Genomic DNA, 16,710 nt, shown 5'->3' on the forward strand with positions numbered 1-16,710 from the left:
ATCATCTATGATAGACAGACATTGAGAACATCAATGTTTACTCAAGATGAAAATTGCTTTCCTCCTACAGTTTAAGTTTCTCTTTTGAGATTATGTTTTGTGAGTTTCGGAATAAAATGACGACTTTGAATAAAGTCTACAATTTATATAATATTTATATAAACTAAAATAATAATAATAATAATGAAAATAAAAGGAAAACTTTCTTATAGAAGCACTAACAGTAGTCGAAGAAAAAAAACAGAAAAAAAAAGTTTTAATTGCTTTAACTTGTTGCAGTTTTATTCAACCTTCTTAAAGTGCTGTATCATGTTGAGTCAACGAGTATAAAAATATTCTTTTATCGCATATTTTCTAAACTTTTTAAGTATAATTATAGTCATTTGAATATTATTCTGTATATTATTTCCAAACATTTTATTTCGAATAGAATATATTCCAAAATTTGAAGTTTCGATTTATTCAAGGTACAAGGTGTGAACATTCTATGTATGTAGCATAAAAATCTGTATTGAGCCAATATTATGAACGATATTTTTCATTTAGTCAAACAAAATGAGAGTGTTGAAAAAACTTTTCCTGTTACCATGGAACAATAATTGTTTCTCTATATAGTGGAAAATAGCGAAAGGTCGAATATTGCTTTCATGTTTCTCTCTTCCTGCTCTTTATATAGGAAAAGCAAAAGTTATTCAATAAAAAAAATTATTCATGAAACTGCAACAAGCGGTTTCCATATTTTTTTTATGCTCATTCATAACCACCAGCTAGCACTTGGAGTGAATGAAAAAAAAATATCGAAAATGAAATCAAACAATGCGAAAAAAAAGTGTTCAATTGAATATAGCGAGAGCGATGATGCAAATAAAATTAAAAAATCTCTCTTGAACTGATATCGCTGCAATGGTAAATATTGAAATGCTACTAATAGCCATTGGGCGTTCAAAAATAATATTTAATTGCACAACTTCACCATAGCATTTTGTGGTATAGTGAATTAAATTGGTTAGGTTCTCAGGGCTTGAAAGTTTTTTTTTGGGGATTTTTATTTTATGAAATTTTAATAAAGTTTATGGCTTGGTGAGATTTCATTTGAAATAGGCAAAACGTACTGAAAAATATTCAATTCATTTAATTGGAATATGATTTTTTCAGAACGATGGACATAAATATTTGGATGAGTGCACTTTATATCAAACCATAATGCTTGCAATGTTGGAGTTGAATAGAGATTACTAAAAGTTGGCATAAACTACAACAAAATTCATTCAACATATTGACTTTTAAATATACGGGAGCAGAAACCCCAATAAAAAATAATCTATGATTTTTTCATGTCCATTCGATTTGATTTTCAAATAACAAGCATATTTTTAGTCATTCACCCTTTTTTCTATTGGAGATCTAACTGAAGTGCACTATCGTCATATGAATGCAAGTTGAGTAATAAAATGCATAAAAATGATTTTTTTATTTCGTCTCATTTCCATGAATGTGCTCCTGCTGATCGAGCACAATGCTCATTAATGCATATATTGTATTGTGCATACACATATGGCATATGGCATTTCTCGATTCCCGATATACGAGAAAAAATCTCCTCCTGGCACTAAAAAAAAAAGAAAACTAGCAAAATGAAATTAACATTTTTTAATTAATTTTCATTTTCTCTTCTCTTGCAATTTTTGCTTCTGTAGCTACTCCTCGTTCCAGCCAACAATAGTTTATAAAAGCTCATCTACCGTCTACCTCTTCCTGCAATACTCTCTCACTCACTTTTATATTTTCCAATTTTAATAAATCTTTTGATAAGCGAGATTGTGGATGCGAAAAAATAAAATAAAATAAAAATGAGAGTCGAGGAAATGAAAATTGATATTAATGCTTATATTGCAAAAAATTGTGATACAATTTTTTCATTAATTTTCCTTCTTCCGGCGTAAAATTAAGAATTTAAAAAAAAAAATTAAATTGAGGAATGGATGAGGGTTTTTAATAAGATTGCAAAACAAAAATTAGGAACTGATTTAAATAGATGTTTAAGTTGTTGTTAACATAGAATTTATAATCTTATCTGATTTCCTTTCAAAATATTTTTCATAAACTATTTAAGGGAGAATTTGCAGAAAATTAAATTTTTGAGGACTGGATTTTCTCCATCAATATTATTTCAATTTCCACCTCCATTAAATTTAATTGACTAAATCAATCTCTAAATTCAAGAAACTTTACCATCCTTTTTATCTTGGCTTTTAACCTCTCATTTTTCTTGTTCCTTACTCCACCTTTATATTCCTTCGTTTCCAAGTGTCATATAATATTCCCATACCCTCAACTAGCAAATTTAACCTTTCTTCTTATTCTTCTTCTTCAATATTTTAGATACACGTGTAGAACAAACGTGTTTTTCATTTTCAGGCATATAATAAATGGAATGGTCTAAATTAACCCATATCCTTAACCTTTAATGTATTTATTCAATTATTCAACGATTATCAGATAAAATACAGAAAAATCTTTATTAAAATCTAACAGTTAAAGTGGAAAATCAATTTTTGAAAGTCAAGGCTTGGGGTGCTCATTTCCTGACATATCAAGCAAAAATCAATTTATCATTTCCTGCAGTCAGCTGACTGGTCGACTGACAGAAGTAAAATAATTTTAGATTGCCCTCTATGTAAGTTTGCAATATTTATGATTTATTGTAATAAAAACGCCTTTTAGGGCATTTATTTTGAAAAAGTTTTGACTTGCAATTAACAATTTCATCTTCTTGCAATTTTTATGTGGGGAATATCATAAAGCTAATATAGCATAGTGTGAAGTGAAAAAATCAAATGTCGTGCTTTCAGTAATAATATATGAAAGTTGCCTTCTATTTTTCACCCGCTGAGAACGTTGGTAATGTTTTATTTGCTTTATCCGTTGAATTGCAGTTGAGGAAATAGCGTCCATCCATTTGCACATACAAATAAGTTTGTTTCATGTTTAACAATGTACAAAAAAGGGAAGGCAAACTTTAAAAAAATCATTTTTCATTTTCTGCAGAAGGGAACAGGAATTTTACTGTTTTGTACATGTACGGTCGAGTTCAGAAAGCGCAATAAACAGGAGTAGTCAGCAGTTTATGTTTGATTTGTTCAAAATTAAACGATAAAGAAAAATTTGTTGTGAAAGTAAGAGAGCGGAAATAAGTTTACACCTTTTACTTTCAGTTGCTGTTACCACAGTAGTTTCTGTTCAGTGCTTAAAGGATTTCATACATTTTACAAGTTGGATAAAGAAAAAGTTTTTCTAAAAGAATTTTTAAAGTAATAAATATATCAAAATCAGTTTATGTTGTTCATGCTTCGTAGATTCTCATTGGGATTCTTTTCTTAAATTTTCTTTTTCTTCTACTTTTCCTCCTTTTATCTTAAAGAGGTTACGTTCTTTACGCCTAATATTGAACCTTGAGATTTTTGGGAATGTTAATGTAAAATTTTATTCATATTTCGGTCAACATATGTCTTATGGAATTGTTCTTCAACTTGATTATTTCTATAGACATTATACTTATTAAACAGAATCTTTGACCTATACTTTTCCTAAGAACTTATTTTTTATGCATTGCTATAATAAATTTTTTAATTAATATTTTGAAATGACTTTATAATAATTATGAAAAGCTATGTATATGATAGCTTCAGATGTAAATAATTAGAAACAATGCCTGGTTATTTAATTAAATTAAGTGATGTTCGATGAATAGTGTGTAAACAGTCATTAATATTCAACAGCATTTAATAATTGTTATTCAATTATTCCATCACGCTAAGAGATGTCTCACAGCTGTTTATGATCGAAATATTTTTCATTGAAATTTTTTTGTGCTAATTTTGTTTCAGACACAACACTTTTAAACAGAAAAATCAAATATTTGTTGAACCAATTGAATTAAAAAACTCAATCAAATTGAAATGAAAACAAAACAAAATAAAAAAATCTTCTATCAGAATTTAGAAATCTCTACCTAAATCGCTTTTTTATCTTTTGATCTTTGCTTCATAGATTTTTTTTTATTTTTGGCAATATTCTTATCTCAATTGAAACATCAAAGAAAATATGGTGGCAAGAAATTGTAGACACAATTTTGTGTTACCTCATATAACAAAACAATTTGTGAATGCACAGAGGAATAAAAAAACGGAAAAATATTAATTTACATCATTATAATGTCACAGGTCTCAATTACAAACATGAATAAAAAATGGTATATGCCTTTAATCTATCCCTACATTCTTTAAATAAAATGACAATTGCTTTACAAAATCCTTCTCAAATTTCTTCCGTGTCTTTTTTCAAATTTGGTAACTGCCTCTGTATGAAATTTGTCAAATAAAAACGCCTTAAGGTAATCTATCCTTTGAAAATAGAAAATCAAATGACAATGACAATCGTTTTACGGTTTGAAAAGCGATCACAAAAGGATACAGGAATTACAATAGAAAAAATTTTTCTGTATTACCTATTTTGTATGCACACTCACATGCACTTCTTTTCTTCTATTCCTTCCTTTTATTACTCATTCATCCATTGTTTAACTATGAATATGTGGTCGAATAATGGATCAGTATGACAAATAATTAGACTCTCTTGAATTTTAGAAATGAACAAGAGCGGCAAAATATGTACCCCAAAATAGATGAAATGTGAGACGATGGTATCAGAAGGATTAACTATTACAGTGAATAAATTTTTAGGTTCAAATTTAACATCTGCTTACTGAGTATCAGGATATAAATCCAATTTTGGGCATAGCAATGAATACCAATTGAATTTAGCTCAGTAAATTGATGAAATAAATATTTTTTTTTACAAACATTTAAAGATATTAGCTGTAAAATAAATAAATCACTATCAAGAGGGGTTACAATTGCACTAAAATGTGACATTCGTATAATAAATTTTCTGTCACCATGTGGTAAATTATTTAATCAACTCTGAAAATTGATACGTTTTTTAGATTATGATAATAAGATTCATATCTTTGATTGAGTAGGATAAAAACCAGGAACATATTATCCTGCTTCGATCAAATGCATAAAAAATATACTAAATAATTTAAAAAAATCTATTTGCACATTCTCAAAAAAATAAATCAATTAATCTTATTGAAATTTTTATTTGCATTTTCCTACCAATTCATCTTGTTTATAAAAGCATTAATTCAATTTTGCACAAAGTAAATACAAAACTGTAGAAAACCCTTTTAATTTGTTAAAATGTTTTTTAGTTCCTCACAAAAAAATACTCTATTGCTGACTAGCTATAACGAATGTCACAAAAGTTTTAATTTCATTACGTTTTTACCACTCACCCTTGTAACTCAAAATGATTAGTGTTTGCTGAAAATATCCAAACTTCCCTTATTCACATAATACAAGCAGAATGAGGAAAAAGATAATAAAAGTGGAATTATTATTATTGTTAATATTCATGAATGAGAGGCTTAAGGCACTTCATGTTGAGAGATAAATCCTTCAAGCCTAATAGTTTACTTAACGCAAGCTGATGATTTGATTATAAATAATAAATTGGACGATTATTTGAACAATGTTCTATTGGAAATGATGAGGAATGGAGAGATGGAGATGAAGGGATCGAAAATAAAGGTGAAGCTATATGTGGCGGGGATTGAAGAGTGTTAAGCCAAATCATTTGTGATTTATTTCACACAATAGTAAATATATTTCTGTATTGATAATCCTCTCATATATTCTAAAAGAATAATATCTGATGATTTCGATACATGCACAATCATCGACTATTCAAACAAGCTGGTAGATATAGAAATAGAGTATTTAAAAAGGGATTATATCCCATAGATGATTCTTTTGCGTCATTTGTTTGTTACTTTTTTTTTATTATTATTGCTATTTCCTCTTTTTTATTGATCAATGGACATTCATTGTATGGCATTAAAATAAAATGCGGAATCAGTTGAAATTTAAGAAAGCTATAGTTTATAAAACGCATTTTTTTCTTCAATAAATGATTTAGGCTCCATTGAAATATGACACATATACATTTGTCATCAGTTAGAATATCTAATGTCGATATTTCATGTTTAATGGATTCAAAATTTTATGGTCAAGAATTATTTTCATATGCCGCAATCGGTAGAAGTGTGCAAACAAATTGAGCTGGTAATTTATATTTATTCATCAATATCCAATATAACTGCAACAACATCTACTATTCACATACATTCAATTCTCAACTGTCTATTATACCGGATGCAGTAGATATAAAATTTATGGCATTCACAATTTTATACGTGAGAATAGTGCGAGAACAGAAGGAAAAAGTTCGCAATATAATCAATAGTCAATTTAATACTGTATATTTTTGTGAGTTGTATTTTTATCAAATCTGACAATACTTGGTCTGTTATTCCATTGACGATGTGCGAAGAATTATGACTACCGAAAAAAGAATTATCCGGATTATCATCAGCCGCTCAACATTTTTTTTTCTGGAATGTTCACAATACTATCTATCATACATGCACATAAAAAGGAACAAAAATGAAAAAGATCAACTGATGTGAGATAATTTTTTTTAACATTTTTGTATATGTGATGAATATTTATTGGAAATGTCTTCCTTTTTCGCTTTTCGGTGAACATTTTATCATGCCCAGTGAATATTTTTTTCATTCAAATTTTTGTATAAATATACATTGATGACATATTTCAACATGATGATCATCATCATCCGCATTCAATTATCATAAAATTTTATGAATGAATAAATGTGATTTTAGGTGAAAAAGTAAGGCAATGAAAATGTGTGTGTGTTTATCGAGCAAAGGATGCGTTATATAACATACATTTTAATTCAAAAAGGATTGAAATAAAGCATTTTATGATATGTTGTTTCATAGCCATTTTTTGTCTTTATTAAATTCTACAAGGTACAATTTTGCCAAGAAAAATTTAGTTATGACATCAAAATGCAAAAAGAAAATATTATTTTAAATGTTTTTATCATCAATAAATCACCTTTTAATTGTTATTTGTCTAGTGTCCTCGAAAATAACAATAAACAGCATACACTTCAATTCTAATTAATGAGATGAGTGGAGGAAAAAAATCTTAATTTGCAAATTGATGCTCACATTTTGAAGAGCGATTGAATTGAATGAGTCATACATAATTAATATTCTCATATTGATTAAATTTAATTTGAAGGTATTTAAGCATGAGTGGCAAACAAACATTTATTTAATTTTGATGTCTCAAAATTTTCACTGATGCAATAAAAAGCTTCTAGTTCTTTGAAATCAATTCAAAATGAAGCTATATTTATTATTTGACTAAAGTTTCAATTTCTCTTATTTAAATACATTATTCATTTGATCGAATGTTGAACAAGTTTAAACAAAAAATAATTTTGGTTAATGAATGTACGTGAATAAATAAATTGAAGAAAATAATTTATGAAATGACAAAATTTTGTCATAAATAAAGTTAAATTAAATAAAACAAAAGTTTCCATAATCATTTTTTGGTTTCACATTCGGATAACAATTGACTTTTATTGTGCCAGACAAATAAAGCACATAAAATTTTAAATGATCAACAGGAACATGAGGATGAAAATCAGGATTTAAAACGGCATCATCTCCTAAAATCAACTTTATTCAACATATTATACATCAAAATTGATCTACTAATTGCGTCCAAGCAAACATTTTGAGGAACCGATGTCTCAGACAGAAGTTATGGCTACTCAAAGTTCCCGACCAGGCTGCTTGCAGGTCCAGGCACATATTTCATAAATGATAAATGATGAAGATATCATAATCAATTCCAAATGAACTATGTCATAATAATAACAATATTGCTAGTTTATTTGGATATGAATCAAATACGTGACATTAAAATTTTGTTTTGTAGCAGATTGATATGGAAACGTTTTGCAAAATGCTAGTTTGATGCTTGAATGAACTATAAGAACCATGCAATACAAAATAATAAGTCATTTGGATTTTTAGAGTAGTTCATAAAAAATATGCTATAGTTTGATGATTAACTGAGCTGGCTTTATTTCTGTTTAAAAAGTTGGAAATAAATTATTAAAAAAATAATATCATTAGTAATTTCTATAACACAGATGCCTCATTGACACAATTATCCGAGATCATTATAAGGATCATATTATTGTAAAATCATCAAGTGTTCTTTTAATTAAATTTCCATAGCAATGTGTATAAAATTCTTGATTAATTCCTAAGGAAAGGAAATTTTAGAGCAATTTTTCCAGTTTCCCTCAAATTGGCATTAAAGGCATCATATTACAATATCAAGAACAGACATCTATTAAAATCTGAATGGTATTAATAAAATATGATATTAGCTATGGGGTGGATTTAAGGCACTTGAATACATATTCACATATTGTACATTCATTTAATTTATAATTTAATATTAATTAAAATACTTATATTTTATGTCATAATATAATATCAAGAATTTTACGTACATGAACTTATCTGACTGCAGAGAAAAAGAGAATATAATTAAAATTTAATTTCACCTCTCCTCGATGTTCGACGACTCTTTTGTCTTCAAAATTTGTGAAAAGGGAGGAAATATTTTTTACATACAATTAAAACGCGATGAAAATTTCATTCAATATATGAGCGACAGATGATATAATAATGATTATGTGAGTCAAATTATGAATATAGAGGAGGAAGTATCCGGAAAATGTTTTACTTGAAATTCCCAACATTGTAAAATGGAACACAAATGATCAATAATTTGAATTGTAGAAATTAATGTTTAGCATGCTTTATGTCGCTAGTTATGTCTTCCGAAATTTTAATTACCTATATTAAATATATTCATATAATAAACAGAAATCATTTATCAAAATAATAATAAGCTATATTTGCTTTTAAAAATAAACAATACTCAAGAAAATAATGACAAAGTTCACATTTCTCATATTTAATTTTCTCTCTTGATATCGAGTTTTCCGAAAACTTAAACATCATTAAAAATTCTTTCACATTTCAATTTTCATAATTACTTTTCATTAGAAACAAAGTTTTCCCTTTCTCCAAACTAATTTCTCTTCTTTCACTTAATTTAAAGACGTCAATGTTTGTTTATTTATTTATTTACAAACTGTAGTAAAACATTAAAAGGAGAAAGTATTTCTCCTCCTTTTCCATCAAGTCTATAGCTCTTGATAAAATGCGCCTTTAAGGCAAACATTTAACTCCTCTTTAGAAAAAGGAAAAAAAAGAAAACAGAAGCGAAAAACTGAAAAGTAATAACGTAATTAAAATTTTACGAGCCGCCTTTTTATTTTGACGGAAATTGCCATTGCATGTCATTACACAATTTAAATAATGAGCTCAAGTCAAGTTTTCTTCTTGAACATATTACTGAATAAATATAGTACATACGTGCGGATATTGTAATGGGCTGCTATGAATTCACTATTGTGCTTTGCTTTAATTTTGCTATCCTGTACGCGTGCCTAATGTCCAACTAGATGTAATCATCAATTCGTGTTGGTATATGTTTTGTGAGAACGTATTTAATATTAACAACAATAAAAACTAGGCAAATGAGGAAGAAAAACAAAAATAGATGAAAGAGTTGAAATATCGTCACTGCCATGAGCAATTATCATAAATCATGTGAATATGAAAATTATTTCTTTCAATTAGTTCCTTCTTCTGTCATTATGCTTCACCTTTTCGTTTGTATTGAAATTTTTCCAACAATTTTTTTAAGAAATAATACGATAAAGGGGATTCAATTTGACCTTTTACTAGAGAAAACTCAGAAAATTTAATTTTTTTTACGACTTCGTCAACTGAAAATACGTTTTATAAGTTATCCTGAATAACAATTTCTCAGTAGTGTAAACATAAAAACATTCATTTGATTGCGGAAAATAGAGTTCTACGAATTAAGAAAACAAACAATTTTCTTCATTATGCGTAATTCCACATAATTAAACAAGAGAAATAGTAAATGTTTCCACGTGCCAAAAAGTCATTCTTGTCATAATAATACATATAATGATGATGAAAAGGTGGTAATTCCAAAAGGAGTTCTTGAGTTAATTACAAGTTTTACCATAACATCTGATTATAGGAAATAATAAATTAGACTTTTTTTTTGTCTACATTATTAAGGTCTTAAGAACTTTGTTCAAAATCAATTTTTCGTATAACTTCTATATTAATTACCCTCTTAATAATGAAAGAGAAGTGATAAATATTTTCATATCGATCACTCATTTACAGTAATACTGTAATATTTATGAGTGTGAGATAAATTGCCTTTGATTGTCTTTCTAGATTCATTCATGTATGAATGGAAATTGAACGACTGCCTTTGTCCTTAATGGGTGCTAAAGCGCTTTTTATAGTCAATAGTAAAACAACTATTGTGGAGCAATAATGTTTCACAAATGTAAATGTTTGCATTAGAAAACTTTATGACTTTTGTAATTGCAAATTGCTTATACTTTATGAATGAAAAAATATCCATTTCTCTCTTTCCTGATTTTCTTTCATTTCCATAGGAAGAAATTTTATGCTTCAATGAATGAAATGCTTATGAATGAGAATCGACGTTATTGATTATTTAATGCATGCATTTATAAACATTTACATAACATCATAGTAATCGTTCTTGTTTTTTTTTCATAGGGGAACAAATTTATTAATTTGAAACATAAACTTTGATATTCATGAAATCAATTATGTTTGAAATTAAAGTGCCACAAACTTTAATTGAGTTTTTTCGCACTCTCCTTAATTTAATATATATCCAAATTATTCGCTCTAATTAACGAATATTTTCTTTTCTTCTTTTTCTATTTTCAGGTGCATATAAACAAACACAACTGAAGCAGCAGTTAAAGAGTAAAGTGTTCAACATTTGTATTTATAATAAACGTGTATAATTGAGCAGAAAACGAGAGCAAAAAATATAACAATAGCTTTTTCATTAAACATTTTACAAAAGCGAGAATAATTAAGATTTCAAAAACAATAAAACACTCTGTGAACTCTCGTGGTGTAAAAAGATATAAAGACCGAAACGAGAGCTTTCAATTACATGCAGTGAAAAAAGTGTGAAGATTCATTTGAAGTTGCAAACAATTTTCTACTGAAACTTTAATATTCTCATGTAAGTGAGCGATTAATGTTCGTAAGCTTCAAATTCAAAAAAGTGTAAAAAAGAGATGAAAGAAGTAAATTGAAAGAAGTTGACGGCAAGAAAGTTTTTGATAAAAGAAACTGAGAATATAAAGAAAAAAGTGGAGTCAACAACTCTATCTACCGAACATACGTTCATATATCCAAGGAAAAGTTTCTATTTCTGTAACGCTGAACATTTACAAGAGTGCTTTAATAAATTTTTCTTCTCTCATCTGTCAGAAGAATAAAAAAGAAAGAGAAAAAAAAGGAGGAGAATAAAATAAGTGTAAAGTTGTGTAGGTCACAGGGAAAAATGGCAAACATAAAACGAAATAATTTACAGCTCCCGCAGAGCACCCACAACAGAAAGTTTCACTTACAATTCTCAAACATCTTTAAATCAATGGTTTTACTCAACGCTTTAATCGTATTTATATCATTTGGTCTCATTCAAAGTGGTGAGTATTAAAAGAATTTTTTATTACCTTACTTCTACTCGGGTAAATAAAAAAAAAAGTTGCGAAAGAAAATTGGAAAATAAAAAGTAAGATGAAAAGCGAGAAACTTTTAAATGAAATAAGTTCAAATGAGCGATAATATTTCAACTTTAATTAGCCTTTAAATTACATTAAGTAGACATAAAGCTACGACGAGGGGTCTCTAACCTTGCAGAAATGAAGAAAGTAAAATAAAAAGAATGCTAACCTCAAAAACCCACAACTAACTAGCTTCGCATTTTATCCTTACGACTTTTAACTTTTTATGGTGTGGTTACGACAAGGGATGCGTTACTGTTATACATGTATATCCTCTAATGTTCCTTAATTTTAATTAAGAAGATTTTGGATGTAGCAACAAAATCATAATATATTAACAGGAATATTATTCGTTCAGTAAAACTAAATTAGGACAAAACAATGAAATGGTTGCTTATTTGTGCTTATCCCTTGATGTGTACACCAACTCAAAATGCCATATTTTCATTTATTTAGAAAGGTAGAAAGAAACTTAAGGAGAGAAAAATAAGCTCTCAGTAAAAAATAACTTTATACTATCTTATCATATTTCATTACTTATCCCATAATTTTATTGAGGTACGATATTTAATGGGAAGTTGACGAATAAAACAAAATAAATAAAAAAGAGGAAAAAAAAATTCAATTTTCATTAACTACAGTCCGTGATAAATAAACGTTAATTCTCTTGTGGGGCCCTACATAAAAATTATGTATATTCATAAAAAATATATGAATGGGTGAATAAGTAGAATATAAATCTATTTTGAAAAAGAAACGGAAATAATAAAAATATAGAAATTTTTTGATTATCAAACATCAAAATATAGCTTCAATTGGTATAGTTTAAATCCAATATAATAATTAGAGAAAAAATAATTAAATGAATTCTATCTTATAGTTCGAAAAATTTTATAGTCATGTACATCTCAATATAGAATACGACAGCACCCACATTAAGAACCCCTTAAATGAAATAATATTCACATTCTCATGCGATACATTTAGGATTCAAACGAACATTTTATGATTCTAGATGAACATAAAATTAATTAAAAACGAATTTTTATTCCATTATAAGTGTGGACAAAAGGAAAGGAAAACACATTCCATTGCTGACCGGTGTAAAAAAATTAAATCAACTTTGGTTGAGCTCAAAGTCCAATAACAATAGATAAACACAAACACAATGATGGTTGGCATAGAGGAGAGATATAGAAAAATAAATGAAATAAATGAAAAGGAATGGAAAGCAATAAAAAGCATTTGTGGAGTAAAAATGAAAATTTATCGACAGATAATACTGGCGAGATAGCAGAAAAGAGGCAAAAGAATGAGAAACATTTTCTTCTTTTGTTTGCTAATACAATAGAATGAGGAGGAGAAAAATGAATATTGCTACTTATCACAAACTAAAGTGAATTGAATTGATGTCATTATCAATTAAATGCTTTTTTATTTTTTTTTTACCTTACGATTTGATTTCCTTTTAATATTGAATTTCCCATTTATTTTAAAAATTGACATAATTTATAATCAACGAGAACTTGAGCTGTGAGTGAAATCATTTTTAAATTAAAGTGATGATTTAAAATGTGTGATAATCCCTACGAAAATATTGATTTAATTTCTCATAATAATTATAATCACTCATAGTCATCTTACTTATTTGGGCCGCAATTACATTATGATGTTATCTCATTTGGAATCGCTTGAAGCTTAGCTTTCTGTCATTTGCACGATATCCATCCAATACACATTACCTTACTTGTTCAACGCTTTCTATTTCTTTCGTTCATTTCATTCGTTTTCATGCAACGTCTAACGTTATCGATTTTCCTGTCGTCTTCATTGTATAATAAGCAAACAATAATAACGTATATATAAAACGTAGATCGAGTACAATGTGGTAAATCTAAGAAGTGGAAAAGGTATGTAGCTTGAAAGGAAATAGACTCTTAAGGCAAGCAATTTTTTTAATCGCTCATTGAATCCATTTTCTTTTTCTTTTTTTATGAACAATGAAAATTAAAAGTTCTGTGTTTGCGATGAAAATATCCGGTTTGAAAAGAAAGAAAAGTTTTGTGAGTGGAGAGGAAATTTTTTTTGTTCCTTTTTGTCGCATCATAGAAAAAAAAGAGAAAATTGGTTAATGACGAGAACAAATGATGAGTATGAGTTGGGAGTTAGGGCGATTTAAAGGAAAATTTTCCTCCTATTAAAATATCTGCAATAGAATGATGAGCGATTAGTAAACACAAAAGCATAATGAAAAAAGTTTGTTTCATAAGCAGACATGAGAAATTTATACTGTGAACGTGTTTTTCTGTTAGGCGCTCAATGAATCCGTCAATTTTTTTTATTAGACCATCGGATTTCCATTTACATGAAAAAAGAGCACACAAGCTGAAAAATATTATATTTCTAATTCCAGTATAAATTTGTCTTCAATTTAATGGCATGAATAATAATAGCAATAAAATGAGAGGAGAAAAAATTATTTATTGTTCTCGTTAATCCCAAAATAATGAAGATATTGCATAGCAAAAGTAACACACAATTCATTAGTTTTTTCCGGCTATAATAGCAATTGCTGCTATATTAATATAATACAATCCGAAAGAGAAATAAGGGATCATAAACAGATATATTTTATCGGCAAAATGCCATTGAACGAAGGATGAACAGAGAAAGAAAGTAAAAATTACATAGGAAAGGGATCATAATGAAGTGGAATATGTATGGAAATACATATTTATAACTATAATTATAGCGTGAGGGTGTCAAACGTTCATAAAAATGTCTAATTTATTCAATTATGCCTCTTTTCTATTACATTTTCCTTATTCGTTTCGAATACTTTTCTTTTTTTCTTTTAAGGGTTCAATCACTTATCACGTAACGCGACAAATTAGCTTTTTATCAACCTCCTTGGTAACAAAATTTCGTTTTCATGGTTTGAGGTGTAAAAAAAATTAACCCAACTCCAAGAGTGCTACTTAATGATCGAATGACCCCTAAAGGCATTTAAGTAATTTGTTTTTACTGTGAATTTGTGTGTTATAGGATTTTCACAAAACAAAATGGCAACAATTTTCTCCTTTATACAATTTTTTGGTTATTTCAATACTGAATAGCCGGAGAAAGGACCAAATTATATTGGAATAAGGCAAAACAGAGTAAATGAAAATATTTTTTATATTTGTGTATACGAATTGAATGGTCAATTATTAAGGTTCTAAGGATTATTGGTATGATGTTATTAAACACGGAATGTGACTTCGTAGAAATGTTGTTTGTATGCATTCTATTTTACGTTATTTTTGTTAATTATAAAATATAAAGTAAAAAATATTATCTCAATATTAATTCATTGATAAAAATTAGTCTTAACATAAAATTACGTTTAACTCTTCAACCTTCATCAAATTTTTTTTTCAACAGTTTTGTTCTTGATTGCAGTGTATTGTTATGATAATTTCCTTTCATCAGTATGAAAAAACTTTCATCCAGATCTCATCAACATCATGAATCTGTAAAAAGGGGGGGACTGTTTAGTTAGGAAGAGTGGAGTATGAAAACTCATGGCACTCAATTAATTGGAATAATTTAATACTCTTTCTGTACTTTTTTTGCCTCTTCTCACACAGGAGTTTATGGAAGGTAATAAAATTCAAATTAACACAAAAAAGGCGGAAAAGGCACAACAACAAAAAAAGGTTTTTTTTTCCTCAGTTTTGTGTTATTTTCACTGCTTAATTTTTATTTGATTTTGGGTAGAGTAAGAAGTGTTTGCTGATTATGTAATGAGATGTAAGGTGAAGTGGGATATAGTTAGAAGTTAACGTGTCTTGATTGTTCAATTAACTTGTGATAATTTCGAATCAAAGTTAAACTTGTTATAGTAGTTTTATTGTTCAGAATATAAAGTGTCTAACTAATTGTGAAATAATTTTCATAATATTAAAAATCTTAAATCTTTCAATAATTTACTTGTAGACATTGTCACATAAAAAACCATTTATTTTCTTCGTAAAATGGCTTAGATAAAATAAAATCAGCATCCTTTTTGTTCTTCTTTTTCCCACAGAAACAGAAGAGCTTAAGACTTTCTATAAACATTTGTGAAACAATAAGGAATAAAAAAAAGTAGCAAGAATTTTTTTAAAATTGAAAACTTACCAAGTCATTTTGAATTCATTTAAATAGTTTTACAATTTTCTCTCTTTTCAGTTCATTCTCAATTTTGCAATTTAAAGTTTTACCTTCTTCTGCCTTTTGTGTTCTTCTGTATTTTAAAAGCGAAAGAAATCAGTGTTCATGAATATTATGAGGGGAAAGCAGAAAATGAAAAGGATTTCCAAACTTATTTTGCGAGTTGTTTTAACTTTTCATTATCGCTTTTCGTGCTGTGGATTTGCAAATTGCAGAAATTTTCATAATGGAAACTTTTCATTCTATTGTTATGTACTAGCTTAATAAAGTCAACGGAAGGTTCATTCAGAAATCTTTTCGTTCCAGTTGAAAATGTAAAATAAAAAAAAAAAATACAAAAATTGACAAAAGAATTTTCTGCTAAATTGAATATTTTGATGTTACTGAACATTTGGAAATTTTCAATCAAATCAGAATATGAGCAAGATTTCCATATTCAAATTTCGATAGGGAGTAATCAGCAATGTCATGTTATTCAAAATTTTATTTTATTTCTATTTTGCTTCAGATTAGTTAAATAGAATTGGTAAATGTTATTTTTTGTGAAAATCCATTAGACAATCAAGGAAGAAAGTCTCATGTTGAAATTATGTGAATTATTCTCAATAAAAATCATTGAGTATCGTTAGAGAAAATTCACACATATACAAAAACTTGTAAATGACCATCGATATATTCAATATCCAAATGACATTTAAATGTAAATTTTCTATTTTCAATTCGATAAAATCTTTATTGATTTGAGAGAGAAATAAAAAGAAG

The 16,710-nt window shown here is 27.7% G+C and overlaps 1 protein-coding gene across 5 annotated transcripts in view; it reads left to right on the top strand.

Moving 5' to 3' along the window:
• LOC139088442 (protein amalgam) overlaps positions 1-16,710 on the top strand; it is a 122,930-nt gene that overhangs the window by 47,717 nt on the left and 58,503 nt on the right. For all 5 annotated transcript variants that reach the window (XM_070637663.1, XM_070637662.1, XM_070637665.1 and 2 more), the window contains one exon: positions 10,901-11,676. In XM_070637663.1, coding sequence (XP_070493764.1) covers positions 11,532-11,676 — 145 coding nt within the window. In that variant the 5' untranslated portion in view covers positions 10,901-11,531. The remainder of the gene's footprint in view (positions 1-10,900; positions 11,677-16,710) is intronic.

Source organism: Chironomus tepperi, unplaced genomic scaffold (genome assembly GCF_022539635.2).
Source record: "Chironomus tepperi strain 1889 unplaced genomic scaffold, CSIRO-AGI_Ctep_v1 contig_163, whole genome shotgun sequence".
In the NCBI taxonomy this organism is placed as follows: domain Eukaryota; kingdom Metazoa; phylum Arthropoda; class Insecta; order Diptera; family Chironomidae; genus Chironomus; species Chironomus tepperi.